The 20110-nt window shown below is 43.6% G+C and overlaps 1 protein-coding gene across 1 annotated transcript in view; it reads left to right on the forward strand.

The window, feature by feature from the left end:
* The window catches only part of creb5b (cAMP responsive element binding protein 5b), a 73947-nt gene that overhangs the window by 3109 nt on the left and 50728 nt on the right, over window positions 1-20110 (forward strand). Inside the window, exons 2-4 of the mRNA XM_080768332.1 lie at window positions 10681-10761; window positions 14004-14097; window positions 19600-19724. Of these exons, the coding sequence (XP_080624458.1) occupies window positions 10708-10761; window positions 14004-14097; window positions 19600-19724 (273 nt within the window). The 5' untranslated portion in view covers window positions 10681-10707. The remainder of the gene's footprint in view (window positions 1-10680; window positions 10762-14003; window positions 14098-19599; window positions 19725-20110) is intronic.

Below are 20110 nucleotides of genomic sequence, written 5' to 3' on the forward strand. Positions count from 1 at the left end.
GAGCACCACTGATACAGAAACAAGACGTCAGGCCTAAATGAGTTAATAGCAGTCTATACGTCGAAACAGTACGATCTTTTGAAACTCTTTTTCTCCTCCGTTTGTGGAACAAGCTTGAGAGTAACAGTGTGTATACCTTGTTATCGATTGCCATATTGAGACTATTTCGTCCGAGTGTTGCCACATGTGACACTTATGAAGGGGCCATCTCTGTGTTTGTTGTGAATTCCGGGGGAACGGGGTGACGTCGTGTCAGGGGTTGACAGCTAACCTCTCACAGCCCTGGAAACTACATGAAAACTAAGCTATGATGACTAACGCTGAGACTAAATGTATATTGACAATTTCGTCAGTAAATAAAAACTAGACTAAAATGTTAGGAAAGGGACTATATAGCGGACAAGAGATCCAGTATATAAAGTGAAAGATAGTAAGACACAAGTCACTTTACCATGCACTTGGTTGCATGCTGAAAATATCAGACCCGCAACGCGCTGTGAGCTTGTATAGATCTGCTATTTGTAAAATCAGTCATTACGAGGGCATCAAAGGCCCGCGAAAAATACGTCTCAGTCGACTAAACCGACTGTAGATTTAGTCGACTAAAATCGTATGACATTTAGTCGACTAAAACTAGACTAAAACACTAAAACATTCCAGGTGGCTAAAATGTAACTAAATGAAAACTATACGACTAAAACTGACTAAAAATCAAACGCACGCTGCATGACGTGACATGCGTTCAGGTGGACGCCCGTCTCAGCAGCACACATCTCTAAATAGCAGATCTACAAGCTCGTAGCGCGCCACTCGGTGGCTCGCTACGCGGTTGTAGATCTGCTATTTAGAGGGGGGGAGAACGTTGGGGTCGGTTTGGCGCCCTCAGGGCCCGTCGTGATCCCAACCTTGAACTCCAAACTCACAGGGCTGTTGTTGAAAGTTTCCCGGGCCGGAGGCGCACGCACGCATGCACGCAGGCAGGCCTGCAGCCAACCCAACCAGACCATTTGAGACGTTTTTCCGCACAAGTTTGTGCTTGCTTGTTAACCCCGAATGCCTTTAAACCCTCCCTCCCTCCCCTCCCCTCCCCTCCCCTCCGCCGTTTGCGCGCTCTCTCTCTCTCTCTCTCTCTCTCTCTCTCTCTCTCTCTCTCTCTCTCTCGTCACCATATTGTTTAACCCATTTAGACCAGAGTTTGATTCTATGCAAATGTCTTCTAAGACATGACAGTTTTTTCTGAAGTTGTTTCTATATGTCAGTGTGGTGCTCAAACTATATTTCATTTCAAGGACCCCCAATATTCATATTTATGTATTTGACCGCCGACCGACCCCCCCCCATGCATCTGAAAATATGCTGTTCCTTCCAGAAGCAAAGATTTTAGTTAAAAAACGTTCGCTCCGAGAAGATTTGCACCTGCACACTTTCACGATCTTTCAAAAGTAGCAGACCTACAAGCTCGTAGCGCGGCACTCGGTGCCGCGCTACGAGCTTGTAGATCTGCTATTTTCCAATAGCTAAAGCATAACATAATGCCCAACGTGTGATAATAACACAACACCAAAAAAAGTGGTTCCCGCCCAGAATGGATTAAAATCTTAATATGTGGGGTCTACCTGGAGAGTTCGTGTCGTCCCCCCCCCCCCCTCATCCCCCCTCCTCCCCCCCCCCCCCCCTGAAACCAAACTCCCGGTCCCTAATCCTAACCCTCCCCGGCACCACCTCTCCGCTCTCGTCTCCTTCAACATCGGGACTTAGTTAATGTAAAATGTAACCAAATTTCCTCCAGCTAAACTAAAACATCTATGTATCAAATGAGAGCCAAATGCCCGAAAAGGGAGAAAGGGCGTTGAGCGCTGACAATTTGAAGTGTGAAAGCTTATTGGACAATTCAGCTCAGGCATACAGTAATGCGCAGGGGCCATGTTTTAACCCATTCTGACCTGAGATCAGATTCATACGAGGTTTCCACTAGGACACACACTGGTCTGATTAACCCCATTCTGACCTGAGATCAGATTTAAAAAAATGTCAGTCGTTCTTCGATTTTTTCAAAAAATAGCAGACCTACAAGCTCGTAGCGCGCCACTCGGTGGCACGCTATGAGCTTGTAGATCTGCTATTTTTCAATAGCTAAAGCATGACATAGTGCTAACACCAAAATGGGTTCCCGTTCAGAATGGGTTAATGTTTTATGCTTCATATGGTTTGGATTTCCTGCCTTCGAAATGTGATGAGTTGATGTTGGGCCTATTTTAGAAGCAGGAAGATAAAAAAACCAAAAGATATATATATATATATATATACATCATGTTTTACTTCTATTTTTGTATAAACCGTGACCTCAATCCTCATATTCTTGTAATAGGAAACAATGCACTCCAAATTGTCTTTAACGGCCTCGTTTTATGATTTGGAAATTGCTTTTCGTGATTCGTCGGGACGCTGCACTTTGAGAGTTATAGATTGTTGAAATGATGTATGAAACAGTTTGAGATTGATTGATCACCGTTCATCGCCGGTTATGCCATTGGAAAAATATCTCCGGTAAAACCTTTTGTGAAGAAAAATCCACTCGACAAGCAGGCCAACTTTTTTATCTCTTAACATGAGAAACTTCATCCTCCGTCTTATTGAGGTCAGAATGTTTTTTTTTCACGGAGCCGAGAACAAGCGCCGCAACAATGAACTATCCCTACTTCATTAAGCAGTATTCACTTTTTTTACCGAGGTCTATACTGCAACTTTTTAGCTGTTTGTGGTTTTATTATAGAACATCACCGGTGCATGGTATAGTCATGTTGTTTTATTTATTTTTTAGCCCCCTAACATGTATTTTCTTATACTTTGAGCTTGTATTGTGTCCAAAACAGAGCAGGTGAGGGAGCGGGAGAGAGCGAGAGGGGTGGGGGGGGGGTGGGGGGGGTGCAGATGGATTAGCCCATTCTGACCTGAGATCAGATTCTAAAGATGTCCTCTAAATCCTGACAGTTTTCTGGAAAAGCCATGTTTCTATGTCAGTCGTTCCTCGATCTTTCAAAAATAGCAGACCTACAAGCTCGTAGGTGGCGCGCTACGAGCTTGTAGATCTGCTATTTTTCACACATAGCTAAAGCATAACATGATGCTATAACACCAAAAGCGGTTCTCGCCCAAAATGGATTAGAGTGAAAGAAGGAGAGAGAGAGAGAAGCGGTCCCCCCGTCGTGCTCTCTGACAGAGTGGACCCTGTCCAGACCCCTCGTCTGCCCCCGCGCCGCAGCCATGAAGGTACAAGCCTGTTAGGAAAACAGCGCTGCTTAGCATAACACAATATTTGAATGTTTTGACTGTGCTGCGTGGAGGAAATAGTCTGTAGCGGGCGGAGAGGAGAGGCGAAAAAAACACACACGCGCGTGTGTAAATAATGTATGAAGGTATTCATGTCCAACACGTCATGTGTGGCTGCGCCTGCAGGGTTCTGGTGCGTTTAAGTACCTGTAAACGTGCCGGTCATGGCAGGCCGGAGAGCGCGGGGGCCACCTCGTCTGCGTTGTGTCTGTCACACACACGTGTGTGTGTGTGTGTGTGTGTGTGTGTGTGTGTGTGTGGACTGTACGGTACTGTACCGTCGTCACGGTAAACACACACCAGCTCTAGTCACCGTGTGTGGAGAGAGAGAGAGAGAGAGAGCATGGCATGGCATGGCGGTGTTGACCCGATACGCCATTATTATCCGTCCGTTGATCAAACAAACCTTTTCGAAACGTCGTATATAAGCCGACTTGTATATATATCGACAGCTGTGCGGTAGCGGTGAAAGATATCAGAGAATATAGGCTACAATGCATCCAGAGCGACTTTGCTTTACTCTAAATCGCTCTGGATTAACAGCAGTCTGCTAAAATGCCCTAAATGTAATTGTACATGCCAAGGAAATATAATGGGAGTTTTCATTCATGTGTACATTTGGCTCCTCGTGGGGGCCAGGACGGCATTCATATATTGTTCTCGTCCATTGCGCTCGCTCGAGTGCACATAACTTGTGTTACTGTATGTCCAACAGCCGTTATAGCTTTTCATCCAGCATGTTCTTGTCGTCTTCACTATAAGCTTGTCCGACCGTATATTCTGTGCCGTGTCTGTCTATATACTAAGTGCCAATAATATTGGGCCTGGGGGGTGGGGGGGGGGGCTAGCTTTGTGGTTGAGTGTCACAGCGTAGAGTGTGTAGTTTACCTTGCGGTTCGATGGTCAGCGATACGCCCTCCATAAATCAGACACTCGCACACACACAGCAGCAGAGAGTGACACGACAGGCCTGCAGTCACCCCGGTCGGTGTCATATTAGAGACATATACGTAAACGTGGTCAGGGAGCTCGTGTTGAGCAAAGAACACTGGAGCGCTCTCTCACAATTTACAAACACAGAGTTTTTAGTACCTCTTTTATTTAGTCGGAGATGTATACCATCTCGTCGCTGTGTTTAATGAAGTCTGTTTAGACATTTAACGGGCTGAAAATGGTATACATTGGCAACTTTAATAACTAGCCTAATGTCCCTGTAAAGGCTAAATGTATGTCGTTGTGTATCCACGTATCTGTGTTACATCTCTAAAGTAGACGTATTTATGAGAGCGGGCTGCATCTAATGTGCATATTTCCATAACCACACACACGTTGTTTTCATTTTCGCACCAAAGCCATGTGGTGTGTCAAACTGCCCTGCGTTTGATTTTGAAAACTAAAAGGAATAGGGAGTCAAAATATAGGGCCTGTTTTTTTTCATGAGTTTTTGTATTGGGTTTTTTTTTTTTTTTTTTTGTCTTGTCTTCCTGCCATCTGGATAGGGCACAGTGCCGGCTTTTTCTGGGTGGGATGAAAAAAAAATCATGCTTTTCTCTAAACTGTCTTAAGCCATTTCAACCGAGACCAGATTCTATACAAATATCTTCTAAATCATGTTTCTATATCAGCGTTTCTCAAACTATTTCATGTCAAGGACCCCCAGAATTATCTGTATTTTTTCCGCGGACCCCCCCATCTGAAAATATGTTGTTCCAGGGACCCCTCCCAGTATAGCAAAGATTTGAGTTAAAAACTCGCTCTGTAACAATATATATTCAAAGATTTCAGGCACATTTTCACGATTTTTCAAAAATAGCAGACCTACAAGTTCATAGCGTGGCACTCTGTGCCGCGCTACAAGCTTGTAGATCTTCTATTTTTCAACAGCTAAAGTACAAAATAATGCTTAAAACACCAGAAGGGGTTCCCGACCAAAATGGGTTAAGCCTGCTTAAGCCCAAAGGCCTTCTTTTGTGTTGTGTTGTGCATGTTGTTGTCTTGGATGAGTGCACGAGTGCAGAGTTTACTCCATGTTTTTAACCTTCTAAACGCTGTTCGAAATCTGCCCCGGCTTTAGCTCGCATTTTATTGTATGTCTCTGTTTGCAACAGAGGATTGGAATTTTTTTACTCTTTGTTAGTTTATTTTTAAAAAAAAACATCTGTACTGTAGTAACTGTACCTCTACTACCTAAGAAAGCCGTAGCAAGTTAATCCAAAAGGGGAACCCCTTTTGGTGTTAGCATTATGTTATGCTTTAGCTATTGAAAAATAGCAGATCTACAAGCTACGAGCTTGCCTTGTAGGTCTGCTATTTTTGAAAAGTCGAAGATCGACTGACATAGAAACATAGCTTTTTCAGAAAACTGTCAGGATGTAGAAGACATTTTTAGAATCTGATCTCAGGTCAAAGGTTACATTGGTCCATTTGAAGTAGAGCCGATCTGTGCCAGATTTTAGACCGCTGATTATATCGACGTTTTGAACAATCAAACAAGTCAATATAAAATCCATACATGAACGTTGTTTTATCTAAACCACACAAACCCTCTTCGATAATGTTCAAAAAGTTCTGACCTATACGAGCTTTGTCATGCTGTGAATGATGCGCTGTGAGCTTGTAGATTTGCTTATTTTTGAAACGTTTTCCAAAATGTCTGAAACATTTCATAATAGGGACTCCAGGTTGTACGTGGTACAAAAAAAAAAAAGTCTGACACATAATAATAATAATAATAATTGCAGATATAACGATGTGGTCCAAAAGGTCAAAAGAGGGATGATATTCAAAAGAGAGGGCCGATATTCAAAAGAGAGGGCTGATATTCAAAAGAGGGCTGATATTCCAAAGAGGGCTGATATTCAAAAGAGAGGGCTGATATTCAAAAGAGGGCCGATATTCAAAAGAGGGGCTGATATTCAAAAGAGAGGGCTGATATTCAAAAGAGGGCTGATATTCAAAAGAGAGGGCTGATATTCCAAAGAGGGCTGATATTCAACAGAGGGCTGATATTCAAAAGAGGGCCGATATTCAAAAGAGGGGCTGATATTCAAAAGAGAGGGCTGATATTCAAAAGAGGGTCTGATATTCAAAAGAGAGGGCTGATATTCAAAAGAGAGGGCTGATATTCAAAAGAGGGCTGATATTCAAAAGAGAGGGCTGATATTCAAAAGAGAGGGCTGATATTCAAAAGAGAGGGCTGATATTCAACAGAGGGCTGATATTCAAAAGAGGGTCTGATATTCAAAAGAGAGGGCTGATATTCAAAAGAGAGGGCTGATATTCAAAAGAGGGCTGATATTCAAAAGAGAGGGCTGATATTCAAAAGAGAGGGCTGATATTCAAAAGAGAGGGCTGATATTCAAAAGAGGGGCTGATATTCAAAAGAGAGGGCTGATATTCAAAAGAGAGGGCTGATATTCAAAAGAGAGGGCTGATATTCAAAAGAGGGCTGATATTCAAAAGAGAGGGCTGATATTCAAAAGAGAGGGCTGATATTCAAAAGAGAGGGCTGATATTCAAAAGAGGGGCTGATATTCAAAAGAGAGGGCTGATATTCAAAAGAGAGGGCTGATATTCAAAAGAGAGGGCTGATATTCAAAAGAGGGGGCTGATATTCAAAAGAGAGGGCTGATATTCAAAAGAGAGGGCTGATATTCAAAAGAGGGGCTGATATTCAAAAGAGAGGGCTGATATTCAAAAGAAGGGCTGATATTCAAAAGAGAGGGCTGATATTCAAAAGAGAGGGCTGATATTCAAAAGAGAGGGCTGATATTCAAAAGAGAGGGCTGATATTCAAAAGAGGGCCGATATTCAAAAGAGAGGGCTGATATTCAAAAGAGGGGGCTGATATTCAAAAGAGAGGGCTGATATTCAAAAGAGGGCCGATATTCAAAAGAGGGCCGATATTCAAAAGAGGGCCGATATTCAACAGAGGGCCGATATTCAACAGAGGGCTGATATTCAAAAGAGGGCTGATATTCAACAGAGGGCTGATATTCAAAAGAGGGCCTATATTCAAAAGAGAGGGCTGATATTCAACAGAGGGCTGATATTCAACAGAGGGCTGATATTCAACAGAGGGCTGATATTCAAAAGAAGGGCTGATATTCAGTGCATCTGTCTGGCTCTAATTTTAACCACCGGATATATGCCCCAGGGCTATTGCTGAAAAAAGATAATTAGTGATTACTTACTTTACTTATAAATAAACACATTTGGGGGGGGGGGGGGGGGGCGGACGTTTGCAGGTAAATAAATAGGTTGCCATCTTATTTGCATTTTTCTTTGCGAGCTGTAAAACATTTCCATGTGTTCTCGAGGTTGTGATAAGTCGAAAGTATCTCTGCTGAATGATGAGTCTTTCCGACGTGTGCCGGCTCTCTCTCTCGCACCACTTCCCCCTTTCCCTCGTCTCTGGCCCCGAAGAACGAGCATTAGAATTATTGAATTGGACAAATGGATTAAACATTTAACCCATTTTGGACTGAGGTCGATTGAAAACGGTTTTCTGAAAAACCCCATGTTTCTATGTATGTCAGTGGTGTTCAACCTTTTTCATGTCGAGGACCCCCAGAATTATCTGTATTAGGCTGCGGACCCCCCATCTGAACATATGTTGTTCCAGCGGGGGACCCCCCCCCCCCCCCCCCCAGATGCAAAGATTTGAGTTAAAAATGCTCTGAAATAACATCAAAGATTTGAGTTAAAAATGCTCTGAAATAACATCAAAGATTTGCGCCACATTTTCACGATTTCTCAAAAACAGCAGACCTATACAAGCTCGTAGCGCGGCACTCGGTGCCGCGCTACGAGCTTGTAGATCTGCTGTTTTTCAATAGCTTAAAGCATATAACACAATGCTTATATAAAACACCAGAAGGGGTGTTCCCGTCCGGAATGGATTAAATGAGTACAACATGTCTTGGAACGTAGGAAGTGCACTCACATGAGAAGCGAAAACAAAAAGATCCTTGATTATATCTGATTGGTCCGTTTCTCCTTTCTGAAACTCAACGTGGCCCCCGCTGCTTCGCCAAGGATTTGCTGAACTGTCTCTCACATTATATGGCTATAGCGCCGCGTGCTAGAGGAGGTGTCCGATCTTGGCTCTCTCTTGGGAGTTTCTATTCCCCAAACCAAACGCTATATACACGGCAACGTTCTAAAATGCTCAGTGTCAATTTGACTCTGAGAGTGTGAAATGGACTCTGACGCTGACTTTTTACCGCCCACACTTCTTCTTCGACTGCGGTCGAAGGTTTTGCTAATAAGTACAGTAGAAGGTCAGCCTGTGTATAGTTGAAATCCTCCTCTGTATTACGTATACATGAACACATTTCTTATATTTATTTGACATATTGTAGAGAGACAGGAAACACTCTGAGAGAGCAGGCGAGTGACATGCAAGCAAATGGTCTGCCGGGAATCGAGCCCTATAACCGTTTGGCTAAAGGGGGTTGCCTCTACATGGAGTCAGATATACAGAGACGGGTTTACAGACAGACAGCGGATTAGAATAACTTTAACCACGTGACTCCTACAGTATATACTTTGTTGTATGACGAATAGCGGAAATTGATAACCTATACCGGTTATTAACACGTCGCATTGCTTTTGATGCATTGTAGACTTTTTGCTATATGTGACCGTTTCTGACCAAGGCTAAGTCATTGAATTTCATGTCATATGAAAGCAGGGAATCATAGCTTCAAATTGACATACTGGTTGTTCAGTTTGACCCACCATTTTTGGAGATATGGCTTATTTAGAGTAATGTCTCGCAGAGAAACGGCGAGTTGAGAAAACTTGGCTTGAAAGGTTGGTTCACTTCTGTGGACTTCTAACATTACACCTACTGTACACCTATACATGTTTAAGCATTTATTTCATACTACATATTTACGTGTCAATTTCAGCTGACATTTATTTCAGACACGCTCTAGTATATGTGAAGAGTTTGCCTGTGCTATTAACTCATTTTGGATGATTTATTTAACTTTTTCTTTCTCCTCTCCTGAACAGTTAAAGTCTTGCCGCCCTGACTGTCTCTGTATAAAAAAGAGTCACATATTTTTTAAATATAACATATTTATTTTTAAAACTTTCGCCTTAAAATAAAATAGTGATGCCAGGGTTAATGTGGCTAATAAGAGGAAGTCTTATGTCATTGAAGACGCTATTAGGTGCTGACTTCATACGCGACGCAAGAATCCCCATCCCACATTATACCTGTTGAGGAGGAGAACCGTGGGGCGTAGATCGCTCCGGCTCTTAACCCATTCTGACCTGAGATCAGATTCTAAAAATGTCTTCTACATCCTGACAGTTTTCCATTCTGACCTGAGATCAGATCCTCAAAAACGTCTTCTACGTCAGTCGCTCTTCGATTTTTCAAAAATAGCAGACCTACAAGCTCGTAGGCTTGTAGATCTGCTATTTTTCAATAGCTAAAGCATGACATGGACACCAAAAGGGGTTCCCGCGCAAAATGGGTTAATAATGGGAACGGTGCAAACGAGATGCTGACAAATGACGCAGGTTTAGTTGTCCTCTTCAACGAGCCTTTCCTGGGCCTTTCAAGGTCTGAAACCTTAACCCACTTAGACCCAAGGACGCACCTGTGTCACCTTCCTTTTATATAGCTTTTTTAACCACTTCAACCATTATTTTAAACATTAGCTACGAGCTTGTAGATCTGCTATTTTTGAAAAATCGTGAAAATGTGTGCAAATATAGCCTATAGTCTTTCACAGCGAACGTTTTTTAACTCAAATCTTTGCTTCTGGGGAGGGGGGGGTGTCACTGGAACAACATAATATGTTTTGGGGCCGCCCCAAGCTGACCCCCCATCTGAACATATAATGTTCAGATGGGGGGGTTCGCGGCCAAATACAAACCATTCTGTGGGTCCTTGACAACATTCCAGAGATCTCGGGGAGACATTTTGTTCGAATCTCAGGTCTCAACGGTTTAACCTCCGCGTGTCATTTCCCCCTCTTGGACTCTGGATCGCCGCGGGGCGGGAATATCGTATGCTCTCTCTCTCTCTCTCTCTCTCTCTCTCTCTCTCTCTCTCTCTCTCTCTCTCTCTCCCCGTCCGTCCGCCAAAAATAACCGCAAAGCTGCTATTTTCAGATGCCCCCACGGTCGGAAGTGGCGGCACCCATCTAGAATGACAGCATCAGTGGAGTGTGTGTGTGTGTGTGTGTGTGTGTGTGTGTGTGTGTGTGTGTTTCCTATGGGTGCAAGGTGAACTGATGCCTCCTGCGGGGCTTTCCTGCCTCCTCTTTATGTGTTGTTGTGTGTGTGTGTGTGTGTGTGTGTGTGTGTGTGTGTGTGTGTTGTGTGTAGTTCCATGAGGAGTCGGCTGCTGGAGTGATGAACGCAGAGCAGGAAAGGCCCTATGTGTGCAGCGCCCCGGGCTGTTCTCAGGTGAGTGTCGACCGTCCACGGCCATGCAGGGCTTTCACTTCTAAGTGATTTTTTTTTACTAGTTGACTTGTTGCCTATAGTTTACTAGTCGGCTAGTTGTTTATGGCGATTACAAAAAAGGCTTCTAAATCCTGATGGTTTTCTGAAAAACCCCATGTTCCTACAGTATATGTCAGTTGTGCTCAACCTTTTTCATGTCAAGGACCCCCAGAATTTAAAATCTGTGTACATCGGTGACTATAATCTAGCATTCTAGCTGATCTTGAGGCCTACAAAAACGGGGGGGGGGGGGAAATCAACTAGTACCAGCAAGGTCGACTAGTGGATTTACTGGTCGACTAGTTGAATAGTCGACTTAAAGTTGCTTAAGAGTTGCTTAAAGCCCTAGTCATGTAAAAGTGTCATCAACATGTACTGAAAATAGCTGTATTATTAGGGGCTGACGTGGTGAGGTTTTGTAATAGTAATCACAATCTACAAAGTTGTCAAATAGTTGTAGCTTAGGGAAAGTACAATATCTGCCTCTGAGATGTACCGGAGTAGAAGTAATACTTCAGTACATGTACTTTGTTACTTTACACCCCTGCCATTAAAGCACTTGAGCCGCTGACTGTAATCGTGGAGAACTGGACTTGAGTTACTCTCTTTCCGTCTCTGCGCCAAATCGCTTCGCCCAAAAAAAAGAGTGGATCCACGTCGAGCTCATAATGTGGCGCTGTGATCTGATCTTGTTTTTATGCTTGATTCTTGTTTAAATAGATTTGATAAAAGAAAACAAAGTCTATAGAGTTATCGTTCATTACTAGTCTGGTACAATTGAGGAAAGGGTTTGACATAACGATGATATTGATTTTGAAGTCATAATATTGCCCAGCCGTGTGTGTGTGTGCGTGTGCGGGTGCGCGTGCGTGCGTGTACACTGTATGTGAGGGAATGCATGTGCACGTGCACAAGCGTGTCATGCATGCATGCGTGGGCGATTGTGTACAGTATGTGTGCATGCACATGCAATTCCGTGTGAGTATGCATGCGTATGTCTGGCGTGTCCGTTACCGTGCGTGCGTGCGTGCGTGCGTGCGACTGTAACATGAAGAGCAGGCCTGCGGAGGTTGGTCACTGACACACACACACACACACACACACACACACACACACACACACATAAAGGCAGAAACAGAATAGCACAATGAGGACTTCCAGGGAAACAGGACCTGTAAATAAAGGTCGTTGCTCCTCCGGGTCTCACCGTGGTTATATGAAGTCAATACTGCACACGGTGGTGTAAAGATGCTCTCCGGAGACCAAGGTCTGATTTAGAACATGGGTTCCATTGACGGGGCATAATAGGCCCACACACACAGCATTCCACTTCCCTTTTGTGTTCGTGATTACAATTATTCCATCTTTGAAAACAGTGTGTTTTCAGGCACTTCTTTATTTGGATGGTATATATACAGTACAGTACAGTACAGTACAGTACAGTACAGTACAGTACAGTACAGTACAGTACAGTACAGTACAGTACAGTACAGTACAGTACAGTCATACAGACACGCCATAGAGGCGGAAGCATCAAAAGCGTCACCTGCAAGACGTCTTGCTGATTGATTGATTGATTGATTGATTGATTGATTGATTGAAACACGTATTAACAGTTTGCAGAATTACAGTACATTTCAAGCACAAACTCAATACAAAGACTGTTCACCGTGAGCGGACGACCCAATTAAGCATTACACTTGTTTACAAGAGGGTCCACCTTGTTCAATTCATGAAAACATGTAGAGACGTATACAAATAGACACTTATATATATATAGTCAAAGAACAGACGACACGATATATCGTTATATATCCACGTCTGGTGGAACGTGGATATAACGACTAATATACACAACCTATTAGTTTTAACAATGCCGTGAACAATATTCAAGGATTTGTCTTCCTTTGGCCTGCTGCTGCCACACAAGACAAAACAAACGCAAACTAGTCTTTTTAGGCGTCGGCACCATAAAAAAAGGAACGTGGATTGTAGATTACAAAGAGAGCAGGGCATTGAGGACAGAGAGAGATATAACCTGCTTTCTGTGTTCGAGGTTCCAACTCAGGAGATCACTGTGCTGCTCCACACCGCCTGCTGGAGTTGGAGTTGTAACCAGTGTTGTTTTCGCCGACTAATACTAAGACGAAGAATGTTCGTATAGACTACCTTTTTTCACTGACGAAAACCGAATGGAAACTAAAACTATGAGACTAAATATATTGACAATTTCGTCAACAAATAAAAACTAGACCAAAGTGTTAGGAAGGGACTATAGTGCACGGACAAGAGTATAAGTCATTTTACACTTGGTTGCATCATGCTGAACATAGCCGATTTACGCCTTGTGAGCTTGTAGATCTGCTATTTTCAGCGAGTGTAAAATCAGCCATTACGACGCAATCCAAAAAAATACTTTTTAGTCGACTAAATCAACTGTCGATTTAGTCGACTAAAATCTTATATTTTGTCGACTAAAACTAAACTAAAATATTCCAGGTGACTAAAATGTTACTAAGACTAAATGAAAACTATTCAAGAGACTATATGACTAAAAGTTAAATAAAAATGTGCTGCCAAAAACAACACTGAGTTGTACTGATCCCTCTCACTAGGTGGCAGCAGAGTGTAGGTAAGCCTTGCCAGGGCTATTTCTCTATTATTTGGTCATTTTCATTTCCACTTTCCCGGCTCGGAGGGGGCGCCATTGTTAACGTTTTGCTTATGTTAGCGTTTAGCACGCGTTGTGCCAGAAACGTTAACATGTCGGAATCCACGGACAGCGCTCATTTTCGATGACGTCCCACTGTTTGCGCAACATCGAACGTTGCGCAAACAGACGCTCCCCGGGCCTGTGGAGCGATGCGATGCGGTTTTCGATAATCTCCGTCCTGTTAATCATTCTCCGTCTATAGGGGCATGCACGTTAGCATTATATGTTATGCTTTAGCTATTGAAAAATAGCAGATCTACAAGCTCTTACTACGAGCTTGTATAGGTCTGCTATTTTTGAAGAATCGTGAAAAGTGACATGAAAGTGTTTGAGAACGACTGACACAGAAAAACATGGCTTTTTCAAGAAAACAGTCAGGATTTAGAAGACATTTTTGTAGAATCGTTCCCAGGTCAAAATGGGTTAAGAACCCCCCCCCGCTATATACACTGCAGGGACTTGAGTCTTTATATGTTCTTCTACTTAACAGCGATTCCCCACAGAAGACCATCTGATGATTCACCGACACAAGCATGAGATGACCCTGAAGTTCCCCTCCATAAAGAATGACAACATGCTATCAGGTTAGTTATGGGCGGGCGGGCGGGCTGGTCGATATACGGTTCGGTTTGAGTGTGATCCTCCCCTCCCTCCATGCAGTCAGTATAGGGCCCCCGCCCCCCTCCCTGTCAGTTTAGGAGGTTTTACAGGTGTTTATGTCGAGGTGTCTGAGTCACACCATCAGCTCCGTCTTAGTCTAAAAGGGGGGAGAAGTTTACGGAACGTCTGTATAGGTTGGTTGTGTACAGTCCTATAAATCTTAACGGGGTGACATTTGACATGTGAGTCAACAAGCGTGTAAGCCCTTAATTTGTCGAGCAGCCCCCCCTCCGCCAGGCATACTTACACATGCAACCACACACTATACACACACACACACACACACACGCACGCACACACACACGCACGCACGCACGCACACACACTCCAGTCTGTGTCTCTAAACCAGCAGAGACGTTTTCAAGCACGCCTGTTGTTGTTCACCTGACGCGAGCGAGAGGCGAGACTTCTGCACACCTAAGCAAGAACACAAAAGCGACGGTGACGTGCGAGGCGAGCGCCAGAAATTATACCCCCTCTGTTTTCTTTTTTTTTTGCCAGCCCCAAGAAGATGAATGCCTTGTCAGAGATAACATTCTTTTTTTTCTCTTTTTTTTCTTCCTGCGACGACCGACGTCGGTCGGGGGCCATGTGCGCTCTCTCAACTTCCCCTCATCATCATCATCATCATCATCACCACCGGAGCCAGTCATTAGTCATGGCGGTGGTGACAGAGTGAGAGAGAGAGAGAGAGAGAGGGGGTATATAAGGCAGAAAGTGGATGGATTAGCGGATCTTCCTCCCCTACCCCTCCTCCCCCCCCCCCCCCCCGCGCGCGCTAGCGTTGGCAGCGAGGTGTCTCTCGGGAGTTAGCCCATTCAGACCTGAGGGGGGGGGGCGCGTCGTCTGTGTCGCCTCATAGCTTTTAATTAACCGCTTGTTTTAAACTTTTTAGCTGTTCTAAATAGCAGATCTAAACAAGCTCACATAGTGGCACCGAGTACGAGCTTTTAGGTCTGCTGTTTGTTTGAAAAAAGCAGGCGAAATTTGAAAAGAATGTGGTGCAAATCTTTGAATATATCTTTCACGGCGCACGCTTTTTTTTAACTCCTCGTGTACTGTATCTTTTGCTCCTGAGGGGAACAACCTGGAACAACGTATTTTCAGATGGCCCAAATACATTTTTTGGGGTCCTTAATGGCATGAAATAGTTTGAGCAACCGCTGACATAAAGAAACGTCGCTTTTTTCTTATTTCAGATTTAGATTCAGAAGGCATTTAGTAGTAGAATCTGGCCGTTTAATCTAGGAGACAGACAGTGTTGATCTACGGCTCCCCATGCAGACACACCACCACGTATAGATTGTGTACGACCACAACTCCGTACTGTTAAGTGTCACCCTCAAGGTCCGAGCCATAACTCCCCCCCCCCCCCCCCCCCGGCTTTGGTTTAGCTTCCCAGAGACACTTTACAGAGCTTCTTCTATAGACAGGCTGTTGCGCTGCTTCTGTTCCTATAGTCTCACCCAATGCTTGCTGAGATTGCGTCTTCTTGTATTATTTACAGAGCCGTCGGATCAGGTTTTCTAGGCCGAGTTGTACTAGTGTAGCACTCGGATGTCGTGAGTTACACAGCTCTGGGGCTGCTTCTCCTATTATTAACCCTATTAAGTCTTCTAAATTCTGACAGTTTTCTTGAAATACCTCTTGTTTCTGTATCGGCGGTGCTCAATATTTCAGTGAAGGACTCCAGAAATTATATGTGATTGGCCACCGACCCCCATCTGACAATATGTTATTCCAGGATACCCCTCAGAAGCAAATATTTGAAATATATTTAAAAAATAGCAGACCTACAAGCTCGTAGCGCGCCACTCGGTGGCGCGCTATGAGCTTGTAGATCTGCTATTTTTCAATAGCTAGGACAGGATCACACTAGTGTCAGAGTTAGTTTTTCATCGATATCGGGACTAGCTGGGAAATACATACATTTCGTCTTCTCACCAAAAAGAGACTTTGCCCTATATCTTGCGCCCTTACCCCTTATCCCTAAACTTATTTGCCATTGTTTACTATTCTAAAACATTTTAAAATAGTACAAATAGCCGATCTACAAGCTAACAATGTGTCGATGTAGACATAAAAAAAATAAGTTTAGGGATAAGGGGTAAGGGGTGGCCCTTTATATTTTATGCTATATGCCTTTTTTTTTGCCTTTTAGCTGTGTAATTGTATTTGGTCTAACGTTGTCATTTGCATCGAGTTATTAACCCATTTTTGGACGGGAACCCCTTTTGGTGTTTTAAACATTATGTTATAATTTAGCTATTGAAAAATAGCAGATCTACAAGCTCATAGCGCGCCACCGAGTGGCGCGCTACGAGCTTGTAGATCTGCTATTTTTGAAAAATCGTAAAAGAATGTGGCGCAAATCTTTGAATATATATATTCTTTCAAAGTGAATGTTTTTAACTGATAGCTGACAGTTCTTCCTATATAGAGTCTTTGTGTTGAGATAAACTCTCATCCTCTCGGCGGTGAAGAAGAACTGAAGAGTTATGGAGGCACAAAACTGTACTTTGTGGGAGCCACACAGGTCACGATGAGCGACGCTCTAGTCAATCCCCAGTCTAGCCAGAATGGATAAACAAGTCTGCTGAAGTATGCTTTTAGCCTTTTAAAACAGGCTTGATCCTAAAATCACCTTCGACTGTCTGAAACCTGATCTGTACTCAATACCCCCCCCCACCCCCAAGAGCACCGAGGTTTGACAGAGCCGAACAAATGAGAGCCTCTCTCCGTAGGTGGGGATCTGGACTTTGTTATGTGCCAAATGGCTCTTGTCAAAAGCCTCTAGTGTCTTTATCTGACGGCGTGGCGCGATGGTCGTGCTTTGTCTCTCTGGTGCAAGAATACTACACCGACAATGTAATCCCCAAACTTACTAACCATAACTTGAGTCTGTTGTGTATATATCCCGTTCGTATTTTGTACCCATTTTTTTCGTATGGATTTCCTGTGACACTTATGTAGATATGAAATATATACGTGCCTTTGACATGCCTGCAATACTGCATCATTTTGTATCCCCCCCTGTTTTTGCGTAGCGCTCTGTCCTTTGTGCTCTCATAAGAGCGTGGAGAGAATCAATCTTTATTGCCACGTCACATTACAAGTACAAGGTGGGGTAAATTCTTAGTTGTGCAGGCCGTCATTGCTGTTAAAACCCATTTTGACCTGAGATCAGATTCAAAAAATGTCTTCTACATCCTGACAGTTTTCTGAAAAAGCTATGTTTCTATGTCAGTCGTTCTTCGATTTTTCAAAAAAAGCAGACCTACAAGCTCGTAGCGCGCCACTCGGTGGCGCGCTATGAGCTTGTAGATCTGCTATTTTTCAATAGCTAAAGCATAACATGATGCTATAACACCATAAGGAGTTCACCGACCAAAATGGGGTTATAAACTGCTCTTGTCAACAATTGCAGCCCAAGACTGTGACCTCTCCTTTGTTAAATTCTGCAGGGGTTATAAAAGAAAACTGTGGGTTCACAGTAAAAAATATAATTTCACCGCCACGGTTTACAGAGACATGTTGTCAATACCGTCACATTTACGATACGAAATTAGACAATTAGCCCTTCGCTAAGTCCCTCCCCAAACCGTCCTTGTTCAATAGGCACGTAAGCAACGGTTACTTAGAGAGGAGACTTAATTGGCTTCAAGATGTCTTCTAAATGTAGTCAACCAGGCCTGCAGTAGGCTATGCACTGGACAAAAATAATGTGCGGGACATTATTTCAATAAACTAGAAATACGAGGAAATGAGGGAGAAACGGTACCAACTCCATCAACTTTAACGACCCGCCGACAGGAGTTTTCATGTAATGCACGGTCGGTATAAGACTATACGGTGATTAGTATTATTGTCATCACCTGTGTGGGTCAGTCGTGTATAACTTAAGTTAAGCTGTGTATACGCTGTGTGTTCTTCAACAACACAGCCATGAAAAATAACACTGACAGCCGACGAGGTGATGGAAGCTCGCCCAGCATAGCAACAACGGTTGCTTGTAACTATTTGGATTGGCATTGGACAATCTGCTTTTTTTTGGGGTGGGGTTTATAGCGAAAGGGGCTAATTCAATTAAGGTCAGAATGATCTTTTATTCGTCCGGCTCCCCGGCCTATAGTCCGGGATGATAGTTTAACGCTATACACTCTTCCTGAGATATAGAAAGATGAGAGGTCCAGAGATGGGGGGGCCAAACAAATTCTTGATGTGTGAACAGCTATCGTATAGCAGCAAACAAGACAGGAGGGAAGCGACGGAATTAGCCTCAAGTTTGGATCCCGTCCCAGGCCCATGCAGTCGGGGGATTAGCAGAGACATGGGGAGCTTAAACCACCACACGATCCCTTGACATGTACAGTCGGGTGTTCCGTTTGTGTGTGAGTTGAGTCTGTACAGCACGTGTGTGTCATTGTTTGTGTGTGTGTGTGTGTGTGTGTGTGTGTGTGTGTGTGTGTGTGTGTGTGCCTCCTCCTCCACATGGCGGACAGCCGTCGTCGTCCCCCCCCGCCCCCCCCGGCTGGCTGTCCTTATTCCGTTGCCTGGAATCACAGGAAAACCTGGAAGGGATTTTTGGACACAATTAAGTCTAGATCGAGGTCACTGTGACCTCACATAACGCGTTCATTAACCCATTTGGACCTTGCAGACCTGCAGATGCTACGAAATGTCTTCTAAATCCGGAGAATGTCAAGGAGCCCCAACATTATATGTAATTGGCCGCCGACCCCCATCTGAAAATATGTTGTTCCAGGGACCCCCCCCCCCAGAAGCAAAGATATGAGTTAAAAACGGTCACTGTGAAAGTGTATATATTCAAAGATCTATGCCACATTTTCGCGATTTTTGAAAAATAGCAAATACAAATACAAGTTCGTAGCACGGCACTCGGTGCTTGCCATGAGCTTGTAGATCTGCTATTTTTCAATAGCTAAAGTATAACATAAGTTCGTTTCCTATATTTCAAAAGAAAAGACAAATAAATCGACAATAACTCAACATTCAAAATAATTTCATAAATAAATATAAATAAAGAAATTCCATAAATTACTTTTATGAAGCCTGTAACCCTAACCCCGGCTCTGTATTTTCACTATAGTTTGGGTCACGCTGGGAGACATAAAAATTCTCTATTGGCGCTCGTGCTAAAAAGCACGGAAACCACCGCCGTAATGAGTCTGGACAGACTACGGATATAGTTGGCAGAGAGCAGACCATCAACCGTAAACTGCTGCATTTCATACTTATGTTGTTTGTCACGTTGGGTCGGAGGCGCTTTGTATTTCTTGACATATTGGAAACTGTATAAGAGGGCTCCTTCTAAAAACAGATCCTGTATCTGAACAGGATCTCTAGCCCGTGTAAATAAATAAAAGGTTCTTATAATAAAGCTCCCGTTCCGTGCCATATTCCAGACCACCAGACGCCCACCCCGACGCGCTTCCTGAAGAACTGCGAGGAGGTGGGCCTCTTCAGCGAGCTGGACTGCTCCATCGAACAGGAGTTCCGCAAGGCCCAGGAGGCGGAGGACAGCAAACAGGTGAGGCTCGTTAACCCCACATCACCCCCAGGTGATAGTTGTTAACCCATTTAGGCTGGCCTCAAAATTTCTAAATCTTCTAAAATTTCTAAATCCTCCAGTTTTCTGAAATAAATGTTGAAGCTGAAAGAATATATATATTCAAAGATTTGCGCCTCATTTCTACGATTTTTCAAAAACAGCAGACCTGCAAGCTCGTAGCGTTCAATAGCTAAATTATAACATAATGTTTAAAACACCAAAAGGGGTTCCCGTCCCAAAATGGGTCAACCCCAAAGCCACCACACCAATGGGTCGGGTTTTGTTTTCGTCCACCAAAACCGAGACGAAAAATGTTCGTCGACTACCTTTTTTTTCTCACTGATGAAAACTAAATGAAAACTAAG

The sequence above is a fragment of the Protomyctophum bolini genome (assembly GCF_963924005.1).
Source record: "Protomyctophum bolini genome assembly, chromosome: 7".
Lineage (NCBI taxonomy): Eukaryota > Metazoa > Chordata > Actinopteri > Myctophiformes > Myctophidae > Protomyctophum > Protomyctophum bolini.